This window comes from Microtus oregoni, unplaced genomic scaffold (genome assembly GCF_018167655.1).
Source record: "Microtus oregoni isolate MIOR12 unplaced genomic scaffold, Mior012 000025F_ref0000491, whole genome shotgun sequence".
Taxonomy (NCBI): domain Eukaryota; kingdom Metazoa; phylum Chordata; class Mammalia; order Rodentia; family Cricetidae; genus Microtus; species Microtus oregoni.
In genome coordinates this window covers 21545962-21567759 of record NW_024543084.1, presented here as the reverse complement: position 1 = coordinate 21567759, position 21798 = coordinate 21545962, and the positions used below count along the sequence as shown (strand labels likewise).

Genomic DNA, 21798 nt, shown 5'->3' with positions numbered 1-21798 from the left:
CAAGGAACTCAAGAAATTGGACACCAACAGATCACATAATCCAATAAAAAAATGGAGCACAGACATAAACAGAGAACTCTCAAAAGAGGAATCTAAAATGGCTGAAAGACACTTAAGGAAATGTTCAACATCCTTAGTCATCAGAGAAATGCAAATCAAAACAACTCTGAGATTCCATCTTACACCTGTAAGAATGGCCAAGATCAAAAACACTGATGACAACTTATGCTGGAGAGGTTGTGGGGAAAGGGGAAACACTTCTGCATTGCTAGTGGGAATGCAAGCTGGTACAGTTCCTTTGGATGTCAGTGTGGCGATTTCTCAGAAAATTAGGAAACAACCTTCCTCAAGACCCTGTAATACCACTTTTGGGTATAATATCCAAAGGATGCCCAATTGTGCTACAAGGACATGTGCTCAACTGTGTTTATAGCATCTTTGTTTGTCATAGCCAGAACGGGAAACAACCTAAATGCCCCTAGATCAACGAATGGATAAGAAAAATGTGGTACATTTACACAATGGAGTACTACCAGCAGAAAAAAATAACGACAGCATGAATTTTGCAGGAAAATGGATGGAGCTAGAAAACATTATTTTGAGTGAGGTAACCCAGACACAGAAAGACAATTATCACATGTACTCAGTCATAGGTGGTTTTTAAACACAGAGCAAAGAAAAACAGCCTACAAACCACAATCCCAGAGAACTTAGACAACAATGCGGACACTGAGAGACTTACATAGATATAATCTACATGGGAAGTAGAAAGTATAAAAAGACAAGATCTCCTGAGTAAATTGGGAGAAAATGGGGACCTTGGGGGAGCATTGAAGGGGGAGAGGAGAGGCAGGGAGGGGAGCAGAGAAAAATGTAGAGCCCAATAAAAATCAATAAAAAATGTTTTTAAAGCCGGGCGATGGTGGCGCACGCCTTTAATCCCAGCACTCGGGAGGCAGAGGTGGGCGGATCTCTGTGAGTTCGAGACCAGCCTGGTCTAGAGAGCTAGTTCCAGGACAGGCTCCAAAGCCACAGAGAAACCCTGTCTCGAAAAACCACCAAAAAAAAAAAAAAATGTTTTTAAAAAAAAGCAGCTGGTGAAACTAAATCACTAGCACTCCTTCACTGTCATACATCCACATGCCTTAGACAGGGGATCTCTGTAAACTGGAGGCCAGCCTATTCTACACAGTGCATTTCAGAATACCCAGGGTCACATTGAGACCCTGTCTCAAAAACAATTTAAAAAGAGAGAATGCATGCCTGTAATCCCAGCAGAGGCAGGCAGATCTCCGTGAGTTCAAAGCCAGCCTGGTCTACAGATTGAGTTCCAGGACAGACAGGGCCAGGGCTCTTACACAGAGAAACCCTGTCTCTGAAAATCCAAGAGAGAGAGAGAGAGAGAGAGAGAGAGAGAGAGAGAGAGAGAGAGAGATTTGAAACCTTGGTCTACAACTCAGACTAAGTATTGTGTGGTGATGCATGTCTTTGGTCTCAGAACTCAAGAGGCATAGACAGATGAGGGCCTAGTTCATATTATGTAGTTAAGTTTCAAGACACCTAGGTTATGTAAAAAGAGCCTAAAATTCTCAGTATTTTAAAAAGGAGGGGGCCTGAACAGATGACTCTGTGGCTAAGAGTACCTGCTGCTCTTGCAGAGCACCCACGTGGTTTATAACCATCTGTAACTCCATTGCCAGGGCTCCAACCCCCTCTTCTGGCTTTTATAATAATTATTATTATCCAGGCTGGAAACCTTCTTGTGCATGTACAACAAACTTTTTAAAACAAGGTTATGAAATTCTTCCCTTTGTATTTGAAGAAACTGTCAAAATACAAAATCAAATTAAGAAAACATGACAATAGGACATACTTTTCTCTTAATTATTCAGAAACTTTAAAAATAAAATACACCATGAGGTTGTGATACAAGCCTTTTATCACAGCATTGGGAAGGCAGAGGCAGGCAGATCTTCGGGTCTGAGGCCAGCTTGGTCTACATGTAAGTTCCAGGACAGCCAGGGCCACACAGAGAAACATGTCTCAAAAATCAAAACAAAACAAATTTAAAAATTAAGAAATAAAAATATAAACAATCACCTTCAAATCCCAGAATCCATATGGCAACTCACAACCATCCATTATCCAATGTCTTCTTCTGGGCTTGAGAGACACACAGGCATATAGGAAAACACCTATACATATTAATAGACTTTTTAAAGGATTTATTTATTTATTTAATGTATATGGGTGTTTTGCCTGTACATATGTCTGTGCACCAGTTATGTGCTTGGTGTTAAAGAAGGGCAGAAGAGGATCCTTTGGAGTTACAGAAAGTTATGTGAGCTGTCATGTGAGTGCTAGGAATCCAACCCCTGTCCTCTGGTAGAGCAGTGTTCTTAAGTGTTAAGCCATCTCTCCAGCCCCATAATAGTTTTTCTTTTTTTTTTTTTTTTTGGTTTTTCGAGACAGGGTTTCTCTGTGGTTTTGGAGCCTGTCCTGGAACTAGCTCTTGTAGACCAGGCTGGTCTCGAACTCACAGAGATCCGCCTGCCTCTGCCTCCCGAGTGCTGGGATTAAAGACGTGCGCCACCATCGCCCGGCCATAATAGTTTTTCTAATCAAATTATAATCTAGATTCTAATCATGGCAGTTATATCAGGTACCTATTTACTGTCACTAACAAAATACACTAAGATGGCAATTAAATTTATAGCAATTATAAATTATAAAGCTGCAATGCTTTTTAATTGTACTTGATATAAAAATTACATTCAGTTCAAGACCAGCCTGGTCTACAAGAGCTAGTTCCAGAACAGGCTCCAAAACCACAGAGAAACCCTGTCTCGAAAAACAAAAAAAACAAACAAACAAAAAAAAATTACATTCAGTGGCTGGATGGTGAGGCACACCTTTAATCCCCGCACTTGGGAGGTAGAAGCAGGAGGAGCTCGGTGACTTTAAGGCTTTAAATTCTATGGCTAGAATTTAACACAATTTTTGTTTTTATTGAATTTAACCTTAGTGTTCCATATTTGGACAAATAACTTTGAGGGCTGCACAAGTTCTTCTGAAAAAGTTGTGGTAGCTAGGCAGAATGCCTTAGTCACAGCATTAAGAAAGCAAAGGTGGGCATTGCACAACATTTGATTACACTTCGTAAAAATGTGCCACTGTGACTGGTTTAATAAAAAGCTAAAAGACCAGTAGTCAGGCACGGAAAATAGGTGGGTCTTCTGAGCAAAAAGAGGAACTGGGATGAGTCTAGGCAGGCAGAGGTGGCGCCAGGAGTGGCAGAACAAATCAGCGATATAGAATGAAAGGTAAAAAGCCACGTGGTAGAACATAGATTTAATTAAATATAAATATAAATAAAAATATGTGTTAAGTAAGATATAAAACCTAGATGGGGAAAAGCCTAAGCTAAAGGTTGAGCTTTTATAATTAATGAGTAGTGTCCATATTATTATGTGGGAGTTGGCTGGTGGGACACAGAAAGACTCCTTACAGTGGGCAGAGTTCTGTGGGTTTGAAGCCAGCCTGCCTCATACCAAATTCTAAAACAGCAGGAACTTGTCTAGTACAGAGAACCAACTCTCAAATGTTATCCTCTGACCTCCACACAAATATTGTGCCATGAACTCAGGCATGCACATACACACATAACAAATAGAAAAATGTGAGCTGGAAAGATAGCTCAGTGGTTAAGAGCACTGACTATTCTTCCAGAGGATCTGGGTTCAACTCCCAGGACCCACATGGCAGATCACGAATGTCTGTAACTATAGTTCCAGGGACCCCGACACCCTTATAATAGGCAAAACACTACGAGGGGGAAAGGAGTGGGGGGAGGGGGAGAAGGGTAGGAGGAGGGGGCGTAGGATGGGAGGAGGGGGAGGGAAATGGGAGGCTGGGAGGAGGTGGAAACTTGTTTTTTTTTCTCCTTTTCTCAATAAAAAAAGAAAAAAAAGAACAAAAAAATAATAGAAAATAGATAAATGTTTTTAAAAAGTTAGGTTCTTCAAACAATTACTATTTAACATTTAAAATATTAAACAAAAGAAAATATTATACAATCATGAAATTTATGATATTGGACCAGGCAGTGGCGGTGGTAGTGCACATGTTTAATCCCAGCACTTGGGAGGCTGAGGCAGGCGGATCTCAGTGAGTTTGAGGCTAGCCTGGTCTACAAAGCAAGTTCCAGGACAGCCAAAGCTATTACACAGAGAAACCCTGTCTTAAAAAACTAAAATAAATAAATAAACAAACAATGATACTGATACAAGACTGAAGTTTGGAAAAATACTGGCTAAGAGGGTATGCTTCGTATGCAGAATTCAATTAATTCCCCGGAATTGGGAGGGGGACTGATATACTGGAATAGGTGTATGAGAAATATTATTTTCAACTCTAAGTCTCAGTTCATTCATCTTCAATATGGGCTTGTATCATCTTTCAAAGAAAAATGTAGAAAGGATTACATGAGTAACATCGGGTTCTCAGTATCCAACACTATTTTATTCCTTCCCTTTATTAAGGGGAACTCAGGGAAAAGCTCCGAGTGGGGCTGGAGAAGCCAAGCCTGGCTTCCTAGGTATTAAAGGAAGGAGTATGTTCCTTAATTGAACCTCCGGGGACCTTGCTTTGCTGCTAAAGCTGCAGTCTGCTCTCCTAAGACTTGTAATTACAGTTTCACACCAGTAATTGAGAATAAAGGGCTACAGAAAAAGTGGTGGAAAAATCCGGTTCCAAAGAGTAGGGTAGGAAGAAAAGGCAATTCTACAACATAAGTTCAAGCTAGAAGATGCATTAGGGCTGGAGATTGTTCAGTGAGCAAGGGCTTTTGCCACCAGACTCTCAGGAACCATGTAGTGGAAGGAGAGATGGACTCCATAAACTGTCCTCCAACTTCCACACACATGCCTGGGCACCAAACACTCCACTCACTCTCTAAGCATTTCATTTGTGCAAATTGAATTAAAGCGTCTAGATCAGTGGTTCTCAACCTTGCTAATGCTGTGACCCTTTTAATACAGTTCCTTGTGTTGGGGTAAACCCCAACCATAAAATTACTTTTGTTGATACTTCATAACTGTTATTTTGTTATTGTTATGAATCATAATGTAAATATCTTGTGTTTTCTGTGAAAGGTCATCAGAGAAAGGGTCATCAGAGCCCCAAAGGAGTCAAGACCCACAGGTTGAGCTGCTAGTCTGGATGATCCACAAACCAGTCTTGACCACTTCGTCACTTGTTACTGTATTAGAGCCCACAAGAAAGAAAGCCCTTGAGGGGAGTTGAGCCTTGAGAAGAACTTCAAAAAAACCTGAAAAAAAGAAGAGTGAGAAAGGAAGAAGAGCACAAGGAAGGAAGGAAGGAAGGAAAGAAGGAAAATGAGAGAGAGGTAGGGGAGAAGTGGAGGAGAGAGAAAAGGGAAGGGGGAAGAGACAAAAAGAACACTGAGTACACTTAGTATAGTCCTACCACTGTAGGATATCAGGAACTTTACATATGTGGCTTCATTTCTCCCAAACCCATCCATGCGGTAATTCCAACCTCTAGATTTGCCGGTTTATAACAATTCTCACTCATGGGGCAATCTGCCTGCCCCATAATTTTGATTCCTCAAAAGTTCAAAATAAAAGATTAAAGTTATAGTACTTTCAAGAACGTTCAATTTGCTGGAGAGAACTGGGACAGAAAGAGAGGCCTTTGCTGGAGGATAGATACTGTAGGACCCAGCCATGACAAGCTCAACAGAGGTCTGAGTCTGAGTAACAGACCATCCAAAGGAAATTCCTAACATTCCAATTGTTGTAGATAGGATCACCTGCCAGCACACACCCATTGCTTTTCGTCAGGACACCCCCAGACAAATGTCAGCCAATCAGGAGTCCTGAACCTTAGAAATTCCTCACCACCTTTGCTATTATAAAAACCCAACTTTAACTGAGCTTGGGGCTCTCATATCACTCCAATAGCAGGACACATAGAGAATCCGAGTTTGCAGACTTGTGTAAAATAATGGCTTTTTGTTTTCACATACAGGACTCGGACTCCAAGTTGGTTTTGGGAGGACTCTGTGATCTGGGCAACAGATACAACCAGTTTTTGCTAGAGAGAATGAGAACACAGGAAGGAAAATGGAGAAAGGGAAATCACAGAACAACAATTAAGGAAATTAATAACTGTAAATTCTACAAAGTAGATTCGGCCAACTGATTAATGAACCAGATATAAGTAAATTGGACATGTGGCAAACTGGTTTTCAGCAGGTTGGATTCAATAAACTGGTTAACTTTAGTTAAAGATTATGACGGCTATTATTGGTTGTCAACTTGACTACATCTGGAAATAACTAAAATACAAAAGTGGAACGCACACCACAGTGAGGAATTTTTGCTTAATTTGAAGTAGGAAGATCCACTTTTTTTATTTTTATTTTGTTTTTCAAGACAGGGTTTCTCTGTGCAGCCTTCACTGTCCTGGAACTAGCTTTGTAGAGTAGGCTGCCCTCGAACTCACAGAGATCCTCCTCTTAAGTGCCGAGAGATCCACTTCTAATCCAGATCTTTTTTTTTTTTTTTTTTTTTTTTTTTATGGTGAAAAAGTGTATATTTAGAATTAGCCGGCTGGGCTCAGTTTAGATGATTCCAATCTTGTTGGCAACATCCAGAGCATCATAATCAGGAGCCAACTGAACATTCGCCTTCTTCTCTCCGTAGGGCCTTATGAGGGTGTTGACTTTGGCCACATCGATGTCATATAGAGTTTCTTCACAACCTGCTTGATCTGGTGCTTGTTGGCCTTGACGTCCACAATGAACACAAGTGTGTTGTTGTCTTCTATCTTCTTCATGGCTGACTCGGTGGTCAGGGGGAATTTGATGATGGCATAGTGGTCAAGCTTGTTCCTCCTGGGTGCGCTCTTCCGGGGGTATTTAGGCTGCCTTCGTAGCCGCAGGGTCTTGGGAGGCCGAAAGGTGGGCAATGTGCGGATCTTCTTTTTGTGGCTGTGGAGGCCTTTCAGCACTGCCTTCTTGGCTTTCAAGGCCTTCGCTTTAGCTTCCGCTTTGGGAGGGGCAGGAGCTTCCTTCTTCGCTTTCGGCGCCATCTTGACGAAAAGGGTCTAATCCAGATCTTGAGGCAGGAAGACATACCTTTAGTCTGGGCCATACTTTCTGCTGAAAGTCTATATATAAGAACATGAAAAAGGGAAGTTTTTGTTCTTTGCCTACTGGTAAATCCATTCCTTTACTGGAATTAGAGCCTACTTTTCTGTGATCCAGTGTCTACAAAGACAGCCTCTTAGACTGAGCAACTACTGGATTCTTGGACTTTCTTTTCATAACCAGCCATTATTGGTGGCCTCCAGACTGTAAATCATTCTAATAAATCTCCTTTCTATATTTAAAAATCCATTTTGTTAAGTTCTATTACTCTAGAGAACCCAGATTAAAACACAGATTTAAAAAATTACTAGGGAATTGCATTCCTAAAGTAAAATGATTATTAACTCTTTACTGAAATAATGCCACCCAACCTCTAAATAGAAATTACAAATGTTTGTAGAAATGAACAGTTGTTAGAGACTCCAACAGTGGGGAAGGGAACTATTTGGCTGCAATGATCACTAGATGTGCTAGAGTGTGAACCTTGAGTTAGATCTGAGTTACCTTGTTTTTGCTGTTTTGTCTTGAGGAGACATAATGGTAACAGATGTTGAATCTCCACTCCTACTGGACTACAAAATAAGGTAGTATGTGGAAACTCCTTTATTTAGCCAAAGCAAACCTATTGCTCATGAGATTACATATCAAATTTTGCAGCACTGAAATTGCTACTCCTACCCCACCAATAGCATCCTTACAGGCTGCTAGGACTGGCAACAAGGGTTTAACTTTTACTACTGTACACTGTCTTCATTCACATACACATAAGCATACAGCTTAATAATAAATTATTCTATCAAAGTATGGCTAGCTTCATTTTACTAAATAAATGTGAGAATGTGCTGGTCGTGGTAGCCTACCTCACTGAGTTAGAAATCAGAACCAGGCATGAAGTTTTATAAATATTAATGTTTACTTTACACTGCCTAAGTATAATCAGAAACTCTTACTACCAAAATTCCTACTCTTTCTTATGATATTTAAAGAGATTCTAAATATATATTTGTTACTTCTAAAATGTATTAAAATATTTCTTCTGTTTTCTCCACTGTGCTAAAAACTTTTCTTTGATGTTAAGATGGCAAAGACAGACCTTTTCAGCAATCTAAATAACACAAAGTGACACTCTGTAAAATGCCACCATACCCTAAACCCTTTCAAGTCGACATTTTAAACGTCTAACAAGTAAATAACATTTCTAGAGTCTATTTTGAGCTTCTCTTGCATGTAAGAGTATCTCTTGTAATTATTTCAGTGTTCACGCAGGGCAGCACACAGAAAAGAGATTCTACCTAATCTCTTTTGGAATTAAGAAAAGCTTTTATACTTCAGTTAGATTCAATGTCGTTTTGAGGCAATTACCAAACAAGATTATGAAAAGCAAACACCTACTCCATATAGCTGAAGGAAAGAGCAGAAGACTTGTTCACTTTCTTATTAGAAAAGTATTATTAAAAAAAATCATTTTATGAAAAAGATATTTTCTGAGAAGTACAAGAAGGTTGATAGGAGATAAGGCAAAGCCAGCCTGGTCTACAAGAGCTAGTTCCAGGACAACCTCTAAAGCGACCGAGAAACCCTGTCTCAAAAAACCAAAAAAAAAAAAGAGAGAGAGAGAGATAAGGCAAAGCAGTTTACAGGAGGGTTTATATATACAGGAGAATGGTTTTTAACTTATCCTAAGTAAATGAAGAATAAACAATTTTGAATGGATTACCTTGTATTTATTTTATAAAAGATTCATTATTGGCATTGAACACAATAGAATCAAGGGGGTGAGAAATAAGAACCCTGAAAAAAATGTCAGTAGTGGTAGAAAACGAGAAGGATAGAGTTGAGAGTACTTAGAGTACAGAAGTTCTGAGCTTTATAGCTAATTTGTTGGACTGTAGGGAAAAAAATAATTTTTTTAACTATTGTCAACTTAAAGTTCTGTTGACCTGTGACAGTCAGAAAGAAGCACAGCAATGCTCTGCAAACATCAGTGCTCACTTTCAACCAACAAAAACTTTAAAAATGACTACAAGATTCCTTGACTTTAATTTGCCTCTGAATAAAAATTTATAGATAACTATGATCCCAAAATGTTCCTATTTCCATTCTGAAACCATCCCTATAAAAATTTCTGAGTGTTGCCAGGTGGCGGTAGTGCACGCCTTTAATCCCGGCACTTGGGAGGCAGAGGCAGGAGGATCTCTGTGAGTTTGAGGCCAGCCTGGTCTACAAAGTCAGTCCAGGACAGCCAGGACTACACAGAGACAGAAAAACCCTGTTGGGGGAGGGGGAATTCTTAGTGTGCTAGGCATTGTGGCACATCTCTTTAATCCCAGCACAGGAGGCTTGAAGCCAGCCTGGTTTATACAAAACAAATAAAAAAGGTTGTGGGTACATTTTAAATTATTCTGAGATAACTCCAGGCAGGATCAGCAAGCTATTCAGCAATTTACAAAAAAAAAAAAAACTATTTTCTAAGGAAATTCATTTAATTTCTCCCTGTGTGTCTAATTTCCCAATCCCACTCAGTTGTAGGTTTCAATATATGCTGAAGACACTGTGGAATATGATATAACTGAATTCAAGGCCAGAGCAAGCTCCAGGACAGGGGTCCAAAGCTACAGAAAAACCCTGTCTCGAAAAAAGGGGGGGAAAAAAAAGAAATATTAGAAATTACTTCATCTGTCAAAAAATAGATAAAAATAAGAACAAATAGATAAAAATAAGAACCAATGTCTCAATGCTATCTGTAGCATAAGAATTTCTTTTTAAAGAATTAGTCCTGCAGCCCTGGTGAGCAGAGGTACCTCAGAATAAATTAAGTCAATTACTGGTGAAAGAACAATGAGGTCAATCTTCCTAATTCCAGAATGGCCTGCAATCAAATGCCAAGATAAAAGAAAGCACAAGATAGTATAGGAGCTACTGTTTTAAAAGTAAAAAACTATTAACTATCTAAGTATCATATAGCCTGGAAAAGTTTCAAATTAAACACATGCTCAATGAATGAATAAAAGAAAAAAAAAGCAGAAGAGTTTTTACCATTTGGTCACAAAAACAGGCACCCCCCCAAAAAAAAACTTAGAACTTGAAGAAAAACTTAATAACAGTTGCTTGGAAGTAGAATTACAGGCATTTCCTCAGTAGTTTCAACAGTGACTGTATCTTCTGACTTAAAAACAGAGAACTATTAAGGAACTCATGCCTAAAACCCAAAGAGCAACCAGTAATTGAATTCACAAGCTCAGAAATCACTATTTAAAACCTAAATACAAGCTACCAGAGCCCTCCCAACTTGTATTTATATACAAGCAATTCCAACTACTGCTCCCCAGAACATGCCCCATAGACATTTACAAAACTAGGTTTTCTCCAGCCAGAAGTTGTAGAATAAAGTTACAATACTTTACAAGTTACCCATAATCCTAAGCTTTTAATTAATAGAAATGTGTGAAAAGCAAACTTATGTAGAATATTTTTGAAAAGGCTCACAGCAGACAGAACATTTTATCTTCAAATGTTAAATGAACTTCAACACAGTAGTATTTTCAGGGACTAACATAATCATTTGAATCCTGAACATCTCGCAGTCCAACTATCTTTTGGATTTGATTTATCAGCAAGAAAGAGAATATTTGGGGGGAAAAACAATTGTACTTTCCCACATTAGGTGACTCATTAAGCTCTCTTCTCCAAGGCTGATTGGCTTCCTGGTGCCAGTAAAATGATTGATGAGTATTTCAAATGCCGGTCTGGGCTGCACGCTCCACTCTGCCCCTCCCCCACGGCAATGCCTTCCCTTCCCTGCTGGGCTCCCTTTCACAGATCTGCAGTATTTAGGTTTCCCTTCTGTTTTGCAATTTTCTTTAATTGAATCGATGTTCTCAAATGCAAGGCATTTGATCTTCAGAAGACAGCACTCTTCTCAATTGCAGTTTTACAGTAAAAAAACCCCTTTAAAAGTAATGAGGGAAAACTCTCAAGTTAACTATGGACTTGGCTCAGTGAATGAAACTCACAAAAGAGAAAGTGTGGCAGAAACAGGTTACAAATGGAAAGAAAAGTGATCCCATTTAAAAAAAAAAATCTTGAATTTCTCTCAAATTTATACTCACTACTAATTATCCTAACATTAGTACTTTAATCGTAAACAAAGTTGACTTACAAATTTATACGTAAATCACACGGCTGAATTTATACGTAAATCACATGGCCATGCAAACTTTATAAAAACCAGTCCTTCTAATACAAAAATAGAAACAATGTAAATGTAAGAATGACTAAATGGTATAATCCTCTGAAACTCTGGGATGTGAGGACCATAGGTTTATGTGAGGACTTGATTTATGCAACACTTCCTAAATCTCAGCTTCCTGTTTTACCCAATTCATTTCCACCAAAAAGCTGGAAAATCATTTCCAGGATTAGTGAATTTAGTTTTATTTTATAGGTGTGTCCACAGAGACATACATACCTTTGAGACAGAGTGAGAATCAGAACCCAAGCATAAACTCCTTCCTTGGCCTCTCCTAACACCTTGGATGTGGCTGGTCTTCTCTGGAGTCATAGTCCTGCTCAAAGTACACTGCTATTGCAATCGATGGCCCACAGTGCCCATCATTTCTCAAACTATTTTTCTTTTTGCTAGGAAATCACCCTCTGTATTATACAAGTCTTAAGCAACTAGCTTTTATATTTCCATTTGCAAAGGTCCACATCAATATCCTTGCACTGGATCTCCCTTTTCACATAACCAGCTTTTGAGTACCAGGTATGAAAAAGGTAGTAGGGGATAAAGGCCCCCTTTCCTTCTTAAATCCAGTCAAGCAGTCAGAAGCTTATTGACCATTCTCCTTAACCTAGAATATCTATCTAGTCTTTTTTAAATTATAAGGAGAACAAAATTTCTAATCAGAAACTTTCTTTGTTCTAGTTTCAGGACTCATCGAACTTTCAGGATTTAGCTTCAACACACTTGTTAAAACACTGCTGGCCCCACATTTCTCAATTTCCCTCTCTTCTGTTTTGTAGACTGTTTGACTGATAACAGCAAAGGATTGAGATTTCCAATCGACTCTTCTTTTATTCATGAAACAGCAATTTCATGTATATTGTACAGGAACATCAGCAATTCAAAACCCCTTCTTTCCTGAGTGCTCACCCATCTGACTTAACAGGAATTATTGTTCCTTTAGTAGCGATAAAATCTTCTAGCCAATCACTTGTTAAATACATCATGCAAAGAAGAAAAAATAGTTGCTTGCAACTCAGAGTGGATCTTTGTGACTCTCACCTGTAGGAGCTAGATTCTGGACTTTCTCAACAAAGATAAGTACTCTGCATTCTCAGTCATCTATTTTGGGGTAAACATTAAGCTTGGCACTTCACGAACCTTGTCCCTAATCCTGATACACCATCAGGCAATTTCAGAGACAAAATATATAAAAAGTGCATATATATATTCTAAAAAATAAATTATTAGTATGTCACTGTGAAATGGAGTGGGGGTTTAGTCTCTGCACTTCAAAGTTGGTTTTCTTCTTTAACATTACTGTACATTGTACATGGGCATGTGTGTGTAGACGTCAGAGGTCCATCACTTGCAGGGGCAGCTTCCAGAGTTCTCAGCCTTGGCAGGCAAGAGCCCTTACCAGATGAGTTACCTCCCTAGGCCCAGGCCCCTGTAGAACAGGGATAACGGAGCCCATGGCTCACAGGGTTATAAGGATAAAGTTAACACTACAAGTTAGCTATTATTAAAGGGGAATACTGAAATTCAGAAAAGGGACATGACAAAGTTAGATAGCCAAGATCTTTATTCAGTTACATGCCAGTTCAGCATTTCTCAACCTGTGGGTTACAACACTTCTAGAGCTCAAATGATCTTTTCAAAGGGGTCACCTAAGTAGAAAACACAGGTATCTATAATAGCGAATTGCTATGAAATAGTGACAATAATTTTATGATGGGTGGGAGCGGCCTTAGGGAGGTTGAGAGCCAGGGCTCCAGTCCCAGCTCTTTGCCTCTCACACCATTCAACCAAAATCCTTCCTCCTGGGCTTGCAGAACTAGCAGCACTTCCAAAAAACAAAGCCCTTTAAATGGGTGTCAGTAGGGGGCTCCCCCAGGTGGTTTATTATCCTGTTGAAAAGGCCTCTCGGTGGAGGGACTGAAAGGACAAAGCAGATTTAAAGGGTACAGTATCAACACGGACGGAAAAAAATAGGCTTCAAAAACTGGGCTAAAATCATTTGACGCAACTAAAGAATTTGTTTAAAGACTTCATCAGAAACATAAAACCCAGGCATTAAAATCAAAAGATAAGGTTATAAATTTCTTATAACTAAGCTATAAGTTTCATGGAACATGTTTGTATCGGACATGAACTCTCAAACCCCAAGATAATTATAGAGCTCTTAGGACAGAGCCTCCAATGCTGAAGACGTTTCCTCACCACCCAAACTAGGTTCTGATGCAATAACTCCCAACTGTTACTCACAGTCATGTGGCATTTCTTCCGCCAACAAACTCTGCAGAATGAGTTCTAGTTAGCAGTTAGTCAAAGGTAAGGAGTAAATTCCTAACTTTTTTTTTCAAGACAGGGTTTCTCTGTGTAGTCCTGGCTGTCCTAGAACTACCTCTGTAGACCAGGATGGCTTCCAACTCAGAGATCTGCCTACCTCTGCCTCCCCAGTGTTGAGTTAAAGACAGGCAGCACCACCGCCCAGCTAAATCCCTAGTTTTTAACAACATAGTAACTGACTTACACTAAAAGGTTATTCACACTAAGGGTATTCCTAAGCCACAGGAGGATATGGTTCTCCTATCCACACTTCATTACTATCTCGATGAAAATCAGGTTGAAAGCAAACCAATCTACAAAATGGCATTGCCAAATCACAACTCCTAAAGACAGATTTGCCTAAGGAAAGTAAATAAGACAACCTCTTTGTTAAATTTTTATTTTATTTTCAATTATGTATACATGTGTGTGTTTGTGTGTAGGTGCAGGTGCCCACAGTCAGACGAAATTTGAACCCCGACAATTGTACGAGGAACCGAACTTTGATTCTCTAGAAGAGAAGCAATTGCTCCTAACTACTGAGACATCTTACTAGCCCCATATGATTGTTAGTTTTAATTGTGATGTAACATTGGAAGAAAGGCTCAGGAAGGGATTACCTAGATCAAGATGGTCTATGGGCTCCCAAGAACCCATGTTATTCTTTTTTTTTTAAATGTTAATTTGTATCTGAGTACTCTGCATTTTTGTAGCAATGAATCATACTTGTTTGTTACCAGACTTGGTTCTACAACTTGAGTATATAGTTCTTGCAGAAGAATGGAGCTGCTGGGTGCTGGCAAGATGGCTCAGAGGTTAAGAGCACTGGCTGCTCTTCCTGAGTTTAATTCCCAGCAACCACATGGTGGCTCATAACCATCTGTAATGAGATCTGGTGCCCTCTTCTGGCCCACAGGGATACATGCAAACAGAATATTGTACATATAATAAATATAAATAAATCTTAAAAAAAAAACTTTAAAAAAAATGGAGCTGCTGAAAAGCTGCTGCCCAACACAGCAGCTAAGCAATCGGCTAATGAGAGCACTGAGACACACTTCACTTAAGAAATTCAAACAGAGAAAACAAAATTAAGTCTAAAACAACTTGGTAATAATTGATCAAGAAATGATGGAAAACAATCCAAATGAGTACTGCCTCATTACTTTTTAACATTATTTAGTATACATTAAAGTAACACAGTGGTGCTCAGACCACATCTTTGAATTAAACTGTAGAAAGAAAAATATTTTACCTGATCCAGTCGAATATGCATTATTATTGAAATAGTCAAACTGAATCTTTTAGTTCTTCCAAGGTGATAATGCTTCAAGATTCATACGAACACATGACTTAGAGGCTGTTAAGTGAAAACTGGCGCAGTTAGTTCTCCACATTGAGCCTCACTACTTTATTTTGAAATAGATGTTAATGAATGCTTTCTTCCTTTTTTTTTTTTTTTTTTTTTTTTTTTTTGAGACAGGGTTCTCTGTAGCTTTGGAGCCTGTCCTGGAACTCACTCTGTAAATCAGGCTGTTCTCGAATTCACAGAGGTCTGCCTGCCTCTGCCTCCCGAGTGCTGGGCTTTCATAAATCTTTATCAGACTATGTCTCAAGGAAACATAGGCAAAATTTCAAGGGAAGTTCAACTATCTCTTCATCCAATTAGTCTTTTTTTTTTTTATGTATACAATATTCTGCCTCTATGTATGCCCACACTCCAGAAGAGGGCGCCAGATCTCATTACAGATGGTTGTGAGCCAACATGTGTTTGCTGGGAATCGAACTCAGGATCTCAGGAAGAGCAACCAGTGCTCTTAACCACTGAGCCATCTCTCCAGCCCCTATCTAATTAGTCTTTCAGAAGAAAAATAAAAAACATGGAAATCTTAGCACTACAAGAAAGAATTGGAAATAGAGAACACACTAACAGAACTCTGAAATGCTTTTAGAGAGATCTAAAATTCCATGGTTCTATCAATTAAAAGAAGTCAAAAATTAAGAAACTAAGGAAATCCAAATGAGGAATTTTGTGTCTCTCCCTCAAAATTATCCTCAAATAGATTGTTTCCAATAAAAAGAGTAGTTCAAGCCAGTTGGTGGTGAGGCCAGCCTGGTCTACAAGAGCTAGTTCCAGGACAGGCTCCAAAGCCACAGAGAAACCCTGTCTCAAAAAACAAACAGAGAGAGAGAGAGAGAGAGAGAGAGAGAGAGAGAGATTAGAAGAAGAAGAAGAAAAAGAAGAGAAGAAAGGAAGGAAGAAAGAAAGAAAAGAAAAACAAAGAGAGAAAACAGTAGTTGAAGCAGCTCTAAGACACACTGTGACCACAGACCCAAAGGATGACAGCTTACTATTCTAACAAGTCTTTTGATCACCATCACTGAGTTAAAAAAAAACAAATCTCACTTTGACAATGCGAAGTAAGTCGCTGCTCTGGCATACACCCATCGTGTATCTCCATATCAAATGCTGTGATTTGTTTTCCGGAGTACATAACATGCTGTCCAGGGAATTGGTTTGCCAGGTGCCTTATCAACAGTGTCTATAGAATTGACACTAACCTAAAAGTAAAAATCAGCCTAGAAAACAGAAAAATACACTACTACTGCCACCTGTGGTTTAGGGTTGAACAGCTTCTCCACTATAAACAAATTTAAGGATTCAGAGTTTTCAATTAGGATGCAAAGATATCATTTTAGAAGAAACTTTTAAAAGTTAACTCATAATACAACAAAATTACAGCATTTACTTGTTTGAAACGTAAGAATTCATAACTTCTTAATCTGTAATTACATAATGCTACAGAAAAACCACAAACTACCTTGAATAAAAATGTTTCCATTGCACAAAGGCTAACTTTTGAAAATCTGAAAACAAAACTTGCATTTTTTACAGAAATCTAGGAGTTTTCTCTTCGACATAATAGTAAGTCCAGCTTGCTTTCAACATGATAAAAGTCTGAAGTTCAATTATTTCTATAATTTAAGAACAAAAATCGAAAATGCAAAAAAAGCTCAAAGTAGGCTATTTTTCCAACTTATTTTCTCTCAATTTGCTTTCTCAAATGACAACCATGGTAGCATGGGGATCAAACGATTCTGTGCAGTTGGGGGTGGGGAAAAAAGCAATTCAGATCCCCAGCAGCCAGCTGAGGCAATCCTTGTCCTTCCAAGCTCAATCACTGTTAATTAGAATTGCTGAGTACACTAGAAAAGGCTTATTAAAATAATTTAAATAATTGTAACCCTCGGGAAAACAAATCTATTTTCTTCAGAGACATCTCTAGAAAGGATGATGTTTAACAGGTCATAAATAAAATAAGCAAGAAATATTTAATTTAAATAAATTATGCCTATTTGTTTCTAAACAATAGCTATCTCACAATGTCATGGGTTTGGTTGTTGTTTTTTTTTTCTTTCTAATTTCCCTAACTTACAGTCTAACAAGCACCCAAAACTACGCTGCAAACACTGGGAACGCGGAAGACTGAGGCTGATTTTAGGGATATCGTACAGCAAAGTTATATCCAGAGAGTCCTAAAATTCACAATTAAAATAAAGATGAACCCAAAACTTCAGTTACAAAAGCCTTAATAACCAAAACAGAATTCTCTAGCTCAGTACCAAGCCACCTTGCAAACTTAATAATTCTGTCATCTCTGAACACCACTTATCAGTGATATCCATAAAATGTTCAAGGCAAATATTTATTAAGAATATTTTTTTAATTATTAAGTTGACTTAAAAATACAAAAAAACACTTCCCTTCACAGCTTATGTTTTGGAAATGTGTTCGAGGTTTTACAAAGAATTGGTTATATTGCACCACTACCCACAGGGGCACATTAAAAAACTACCTGCTCCTTAAAACTGCTTCCTTGTTGAAATGGAAGCCTGCTTATCTGCAGTCAGAGCTTTCTAATTCTGACCGTTTTCTCAAGTAAGACGACTGACTATAATATGGTTTTTACACACAAAGTCATTTCCTTCTATTTAAGAGCTATTTTAGCAACTGTCCTAAAAGTGTGTTTTAACCCAGAATTTTTTTCCTTTATCCCACAACTCCAGAGAAATAAGGGAGATGAGAAATCAAGAAATACTGATATATATATACTCATATATATACTCATATAGTTTAGTCTTGAAAACCTGCATTTTTTCATTAGCTTCCCTTTTAACACCTTTTCATATACTTGTACAAGGATACGACTTCTGCTACAAAATGTAGCATGAATTTCATATTAGTAAGCATGCTCTCCTCATACTCTGCAAGAATAAGGTGTTTTCAGCATATGGTGAACGGTAGGTATGTCACAGCCTGGAAATGTGGTAACTTCACATCTCAGATTTTTCCTTAAGGAAACTAGAGAATTCTCAGTTGATTCAGAATTAAAATTTCAAGTCACAAAACTAAAAAGTTAAATTTGTGAAGTAAAGTGCTTGTTAATTTAAGAAATTTAAGCATTTTAAGCCAAGCATGGTGGTGCACACTGTTAGTCCCAGCACTCAGAAAGGCAGAGACAGGCGGTTTTCTGAGTTTGAGACCAGCCTGGTCTACAAACTGAGCTCCAGGAGAACCAGGACTACACAGAGAAACTGTGTCTTGAAAAAACAAAACAAACAAACAAACAAAAAGAAGCATTTTGTTGGTAATCTCTTGTGAGGAAGCATCCACAGTACTTAGTGAGCTCATTTCCTCCAGAGGAATAAGGTGAAATTATGCACTTAATTCCTTATAATGGTTTATAGTCTTTTTGCTATTTAAATATTTAAAAATCTACTCCCTCACTCTCTTGAAATAAAATGAACAAATGCTTCCTCAAAGCATTCATCTCCCTTTGAAATCCCAAAAGGGAGCAATCATTATTACAACTAAGTGAGTTTGTTTGTTATGAAAACCACAAGGAACAGCCAAAAATAGCAGAGTCAGCACAAGGAATTCCTGGAAGGGTGATGGTGCATCAAAAGGCTAGCTACTCTGTTCGGATGGAATCATAAAAACATCTGGAGGACTGTAAATTCAGCAATGGACTATACTTCTTGACACAGACTGAAGACCTCCTCTCTAGATAACGACTTCAGGAAAAATGAAAATGTCACCAGGATGAAAAGTTAAAGAAGTGCTTTTCCCCTCAGATATCAAACAATCTCATTTATCTTTGAAGAAAACTATTCATTAGGGAGGAAGGGGAAAAATGTCCATTTTTCCAAAGGAAAACTTTATATTTTGAAAATTCTCCCGAGCACTTTTTGGGTACTCATCAACAAACTACAAAACACTACAGACACATTGATAATTTTTGTACTGAAAAAACAAGCTATGCTACAAAAATTTCATATTTTCTCTTGAACAAATTAAGCTGCCAAAAGTTCACATTGTGGTTTTGACAAAAAAAAAAAAGAATATATTTGTATCACTAACTTCGACTGGTGTGAAATAGTAAAAACGCTTTTAGCTTAACAGACTGTTCCTTAAAAGTCTTTTAAATGGTTCTGATCCTTTGAGGAAAAAATGAGTATTAACAGATAATCTGATTGAGAGATAAAATTGCCAAACAGTTCTTTAATGTTCCAATGAATAATTAATAACAACGGCATTGTTCTCTTGCTTCCCTTACAATAATATTCTCAAGTAGAACTGAAAGTGGTGGCTGCAATAAAATCTGTCATCCAACGGTAAGCACAGGTGGGGACAGGAACTACTCGCAAACAGGAAAGCATTACGGAAATACACTAACAGGGACATCCGATAGATCTGGGAGTGGAATTTTAAAATCTGCACGGCAGATTTGAGGTCAAGAATTACAACATTTCCAGGTTAACATCAAACCAAACCTCTGCATAAATTAACTTTTAAAACGTCAAAAACATTAAAGAAATCATCTTGGTTATAGACACTGTCCCTTTCTACCCTAACTATATTCCTTCCTCCCCCTTTGCGACGTGGGATTTTATCGATCCCAAACACGTTCACAAGCAGAATCACTCCCCATCGGATGCCCGGCCACCTAGGTCCCACACATCATACATATCTCAAACTCAAGAGCTTTGAAAACATCACCGTTTGATCACCATAATATCAAATTAGCCAGGTTTTCTTCTAAACAGACTTTTCCTCTTAACTGGTTAAAAAAAAGAAGAAACTAAAGATCTACTGAATTAGCAATAAATGGTTGATGAATTAATAAACTTATGAAGAAGCAAATCCAGCCCGACTTCCCTTTTGTGGCTCCCCATTCATTCATGCCACAACCGAACGCCTTGGTGACCGATTTTCGGGTTGCTTTCCCCACACCTGCCAGGTCACTGTCCTGATTTGAGAAATTTCTTACTAAAGCAATTAATTTTTAGTGCCTCCTAACTGTCCCCGGTGTTTGCATTCAATCTGAAATCTGTTACTTGTTAGACACTGTTCGGGTCCTAGATCTCCCAGAGAATTGCGCGTTTATGGCGCAGTGAGGGGAGGAGGCAGGGATCTCTGAGAGCCGGCCCTTTATTCGGAAATGAGATGTGAAAGGTGGAAGGCAGGGCAAATAAATAAATAAATCGGGTTTACCGCGGGAGCGTTTGCCAGCCGCAACGAGCACCCTTTGTAATGCAGGCCTCCCGGGGCTATCGCCTTCGCTAATTGCTCCAGGGCGCTTTCCAAGTTCAAAAGTTCACCTTTTACGACCTCACAAAAGCTCCTTACACGTTACCAATAAAAACATTCCGCCGCAAACACCGAGGGGGAAAATATCAAACAGAAACAAAACACTGCGCGGGGGAAGGGGGGGAGCCAACCCGGAGGAACCTGCGGGCTGGGCCGGGACAAGGGGGACACAGCGGCCCGGCCAGGTGAGGAATTCACAGCACCCCGGAAGAGCTAGGCTGGGCGGCCAGCGAAGCGTCCGGCAAAGGACGGGAAAAGGCAGGTGTCCCGAGCCCCGGGGTCCCGCCGGAGACCTGAGCCTAGGAGAGGGAGCCTGGGCAAGGGGAGGCCGGGGGACGGGAGTGGGCACCGAGGTCCGAGGAGAGTCACCATTAGGGGTCTGGCAGAGGCGAACGCTCGCGGGGCTGGGAGGAAGCGTGGGGCTTCCTGAAGAAAAACGCCCCAGGATAGGTGCACGGTGCCAAGGTGTGGAGTCTGCGCGCCCCCAGATGAAGAAATAGGGTGCTCCATAAACCAGGGCCCCCTGAGGGAGAAAGGACTGGCGTAGGGGGGACAGCAGGGGGAGTTCGCGCTGAGGGGACCGGGACCCCGCGGAGAGAAAGTGCGAGCCCAGGGTGGAGTCTACGCTGAGGGCCGCCCGGCGTCCGGGGCCAGAGCCGGCTGAGAGAAAAGAGGGGATCGCGGGCGTTGGGACCGCCGGGACCCCGAAGGCCCTTCACCCACCGTTCCGCGGCGGCGGAGGGAGCGCGGCGGGCGGCTCCAGGAACCCCACCGAGCCCCCGCCGCCTCCCGCTCCGCTGGGCGGCCGTTCGTCCCGCTCCATGCGGCGGCGCTCAGGGCCCCCGCAGGCTTCGCTGCTCCGCCATGACTCGCGCCCTCGTAGTATTCGTCGTCGTCCACCGGGGGGAGGGGGCTGTCAGGGGCCGGCGGGCTCCCGGCCGCCGCGCGCTCTGGGCCCCGAGCCTCCCGGCTCCGCGCCCCTCCGCGCCGCGCCCCCTCAGCACTGGCCAGCTCCCTCCTCTGACGTCACGCGCTGCTGCCACGCACGTGCCCGCGGGACACACTAGGAATTGTAGTCCTCCAGGCGAGGCCGGTCACACTGGACTCTACCAATTGAGGGGGTGAGGTAAGAAGATAGGTAGTCCTGAGGAGGGAGAACCAAAACATGTCATTATTTTGAACTCTAATGAAACTTCCTATATATAGAGACCACAAATAGTTAGCCATGGTCCTCTCTGTTGTGACTTGTCCGTATACAGAGTTCCTTGTAATTCCGACACATTCCCCGCGCTAATAATGAGTCGTTCCAAGGAGGTGGGTCCACCAGGAGCCCGCTGAGCACGTGCAACCAAGCCCAGCCCTGTGGGGAAGGCCCCAGGGGGCGGGGTATGTAGGTACTCTGGAGGGCTTTCCTCC

The 21798-nt window shown here is 40.3% G+C and overlaps 1 protein-coding gene across 3 annotated transcripts in view; it reads right to left on the bottom strand.

The window, feature by feature from the left end:
- Nr6a1 (nuclear receptor subfamily 6 group A member 1) overlaps nt 1-21378 on the bottom strand; it is a 163209-nt gene extending 141831 nt beyond the window's left edge. For all 3 annotated transcript variants that reach the window (XM_041674742.1, XM_041674743.1, XM_041674744.1), the window contains exon 1: nt 21106-21378. In XM_041674742.1, coding sequence (XP_041530676.1) covers nt 21106-21205 — 100 coding nt within the window. In that variant the 5' untranslated portion in view covers nt 21206-21378. The remainder of the gene's footprint in view (nt 1-21105) is intronic.
- Between the last annotated feature and the right edge of the window lie 420 nt (nt 21379-21798).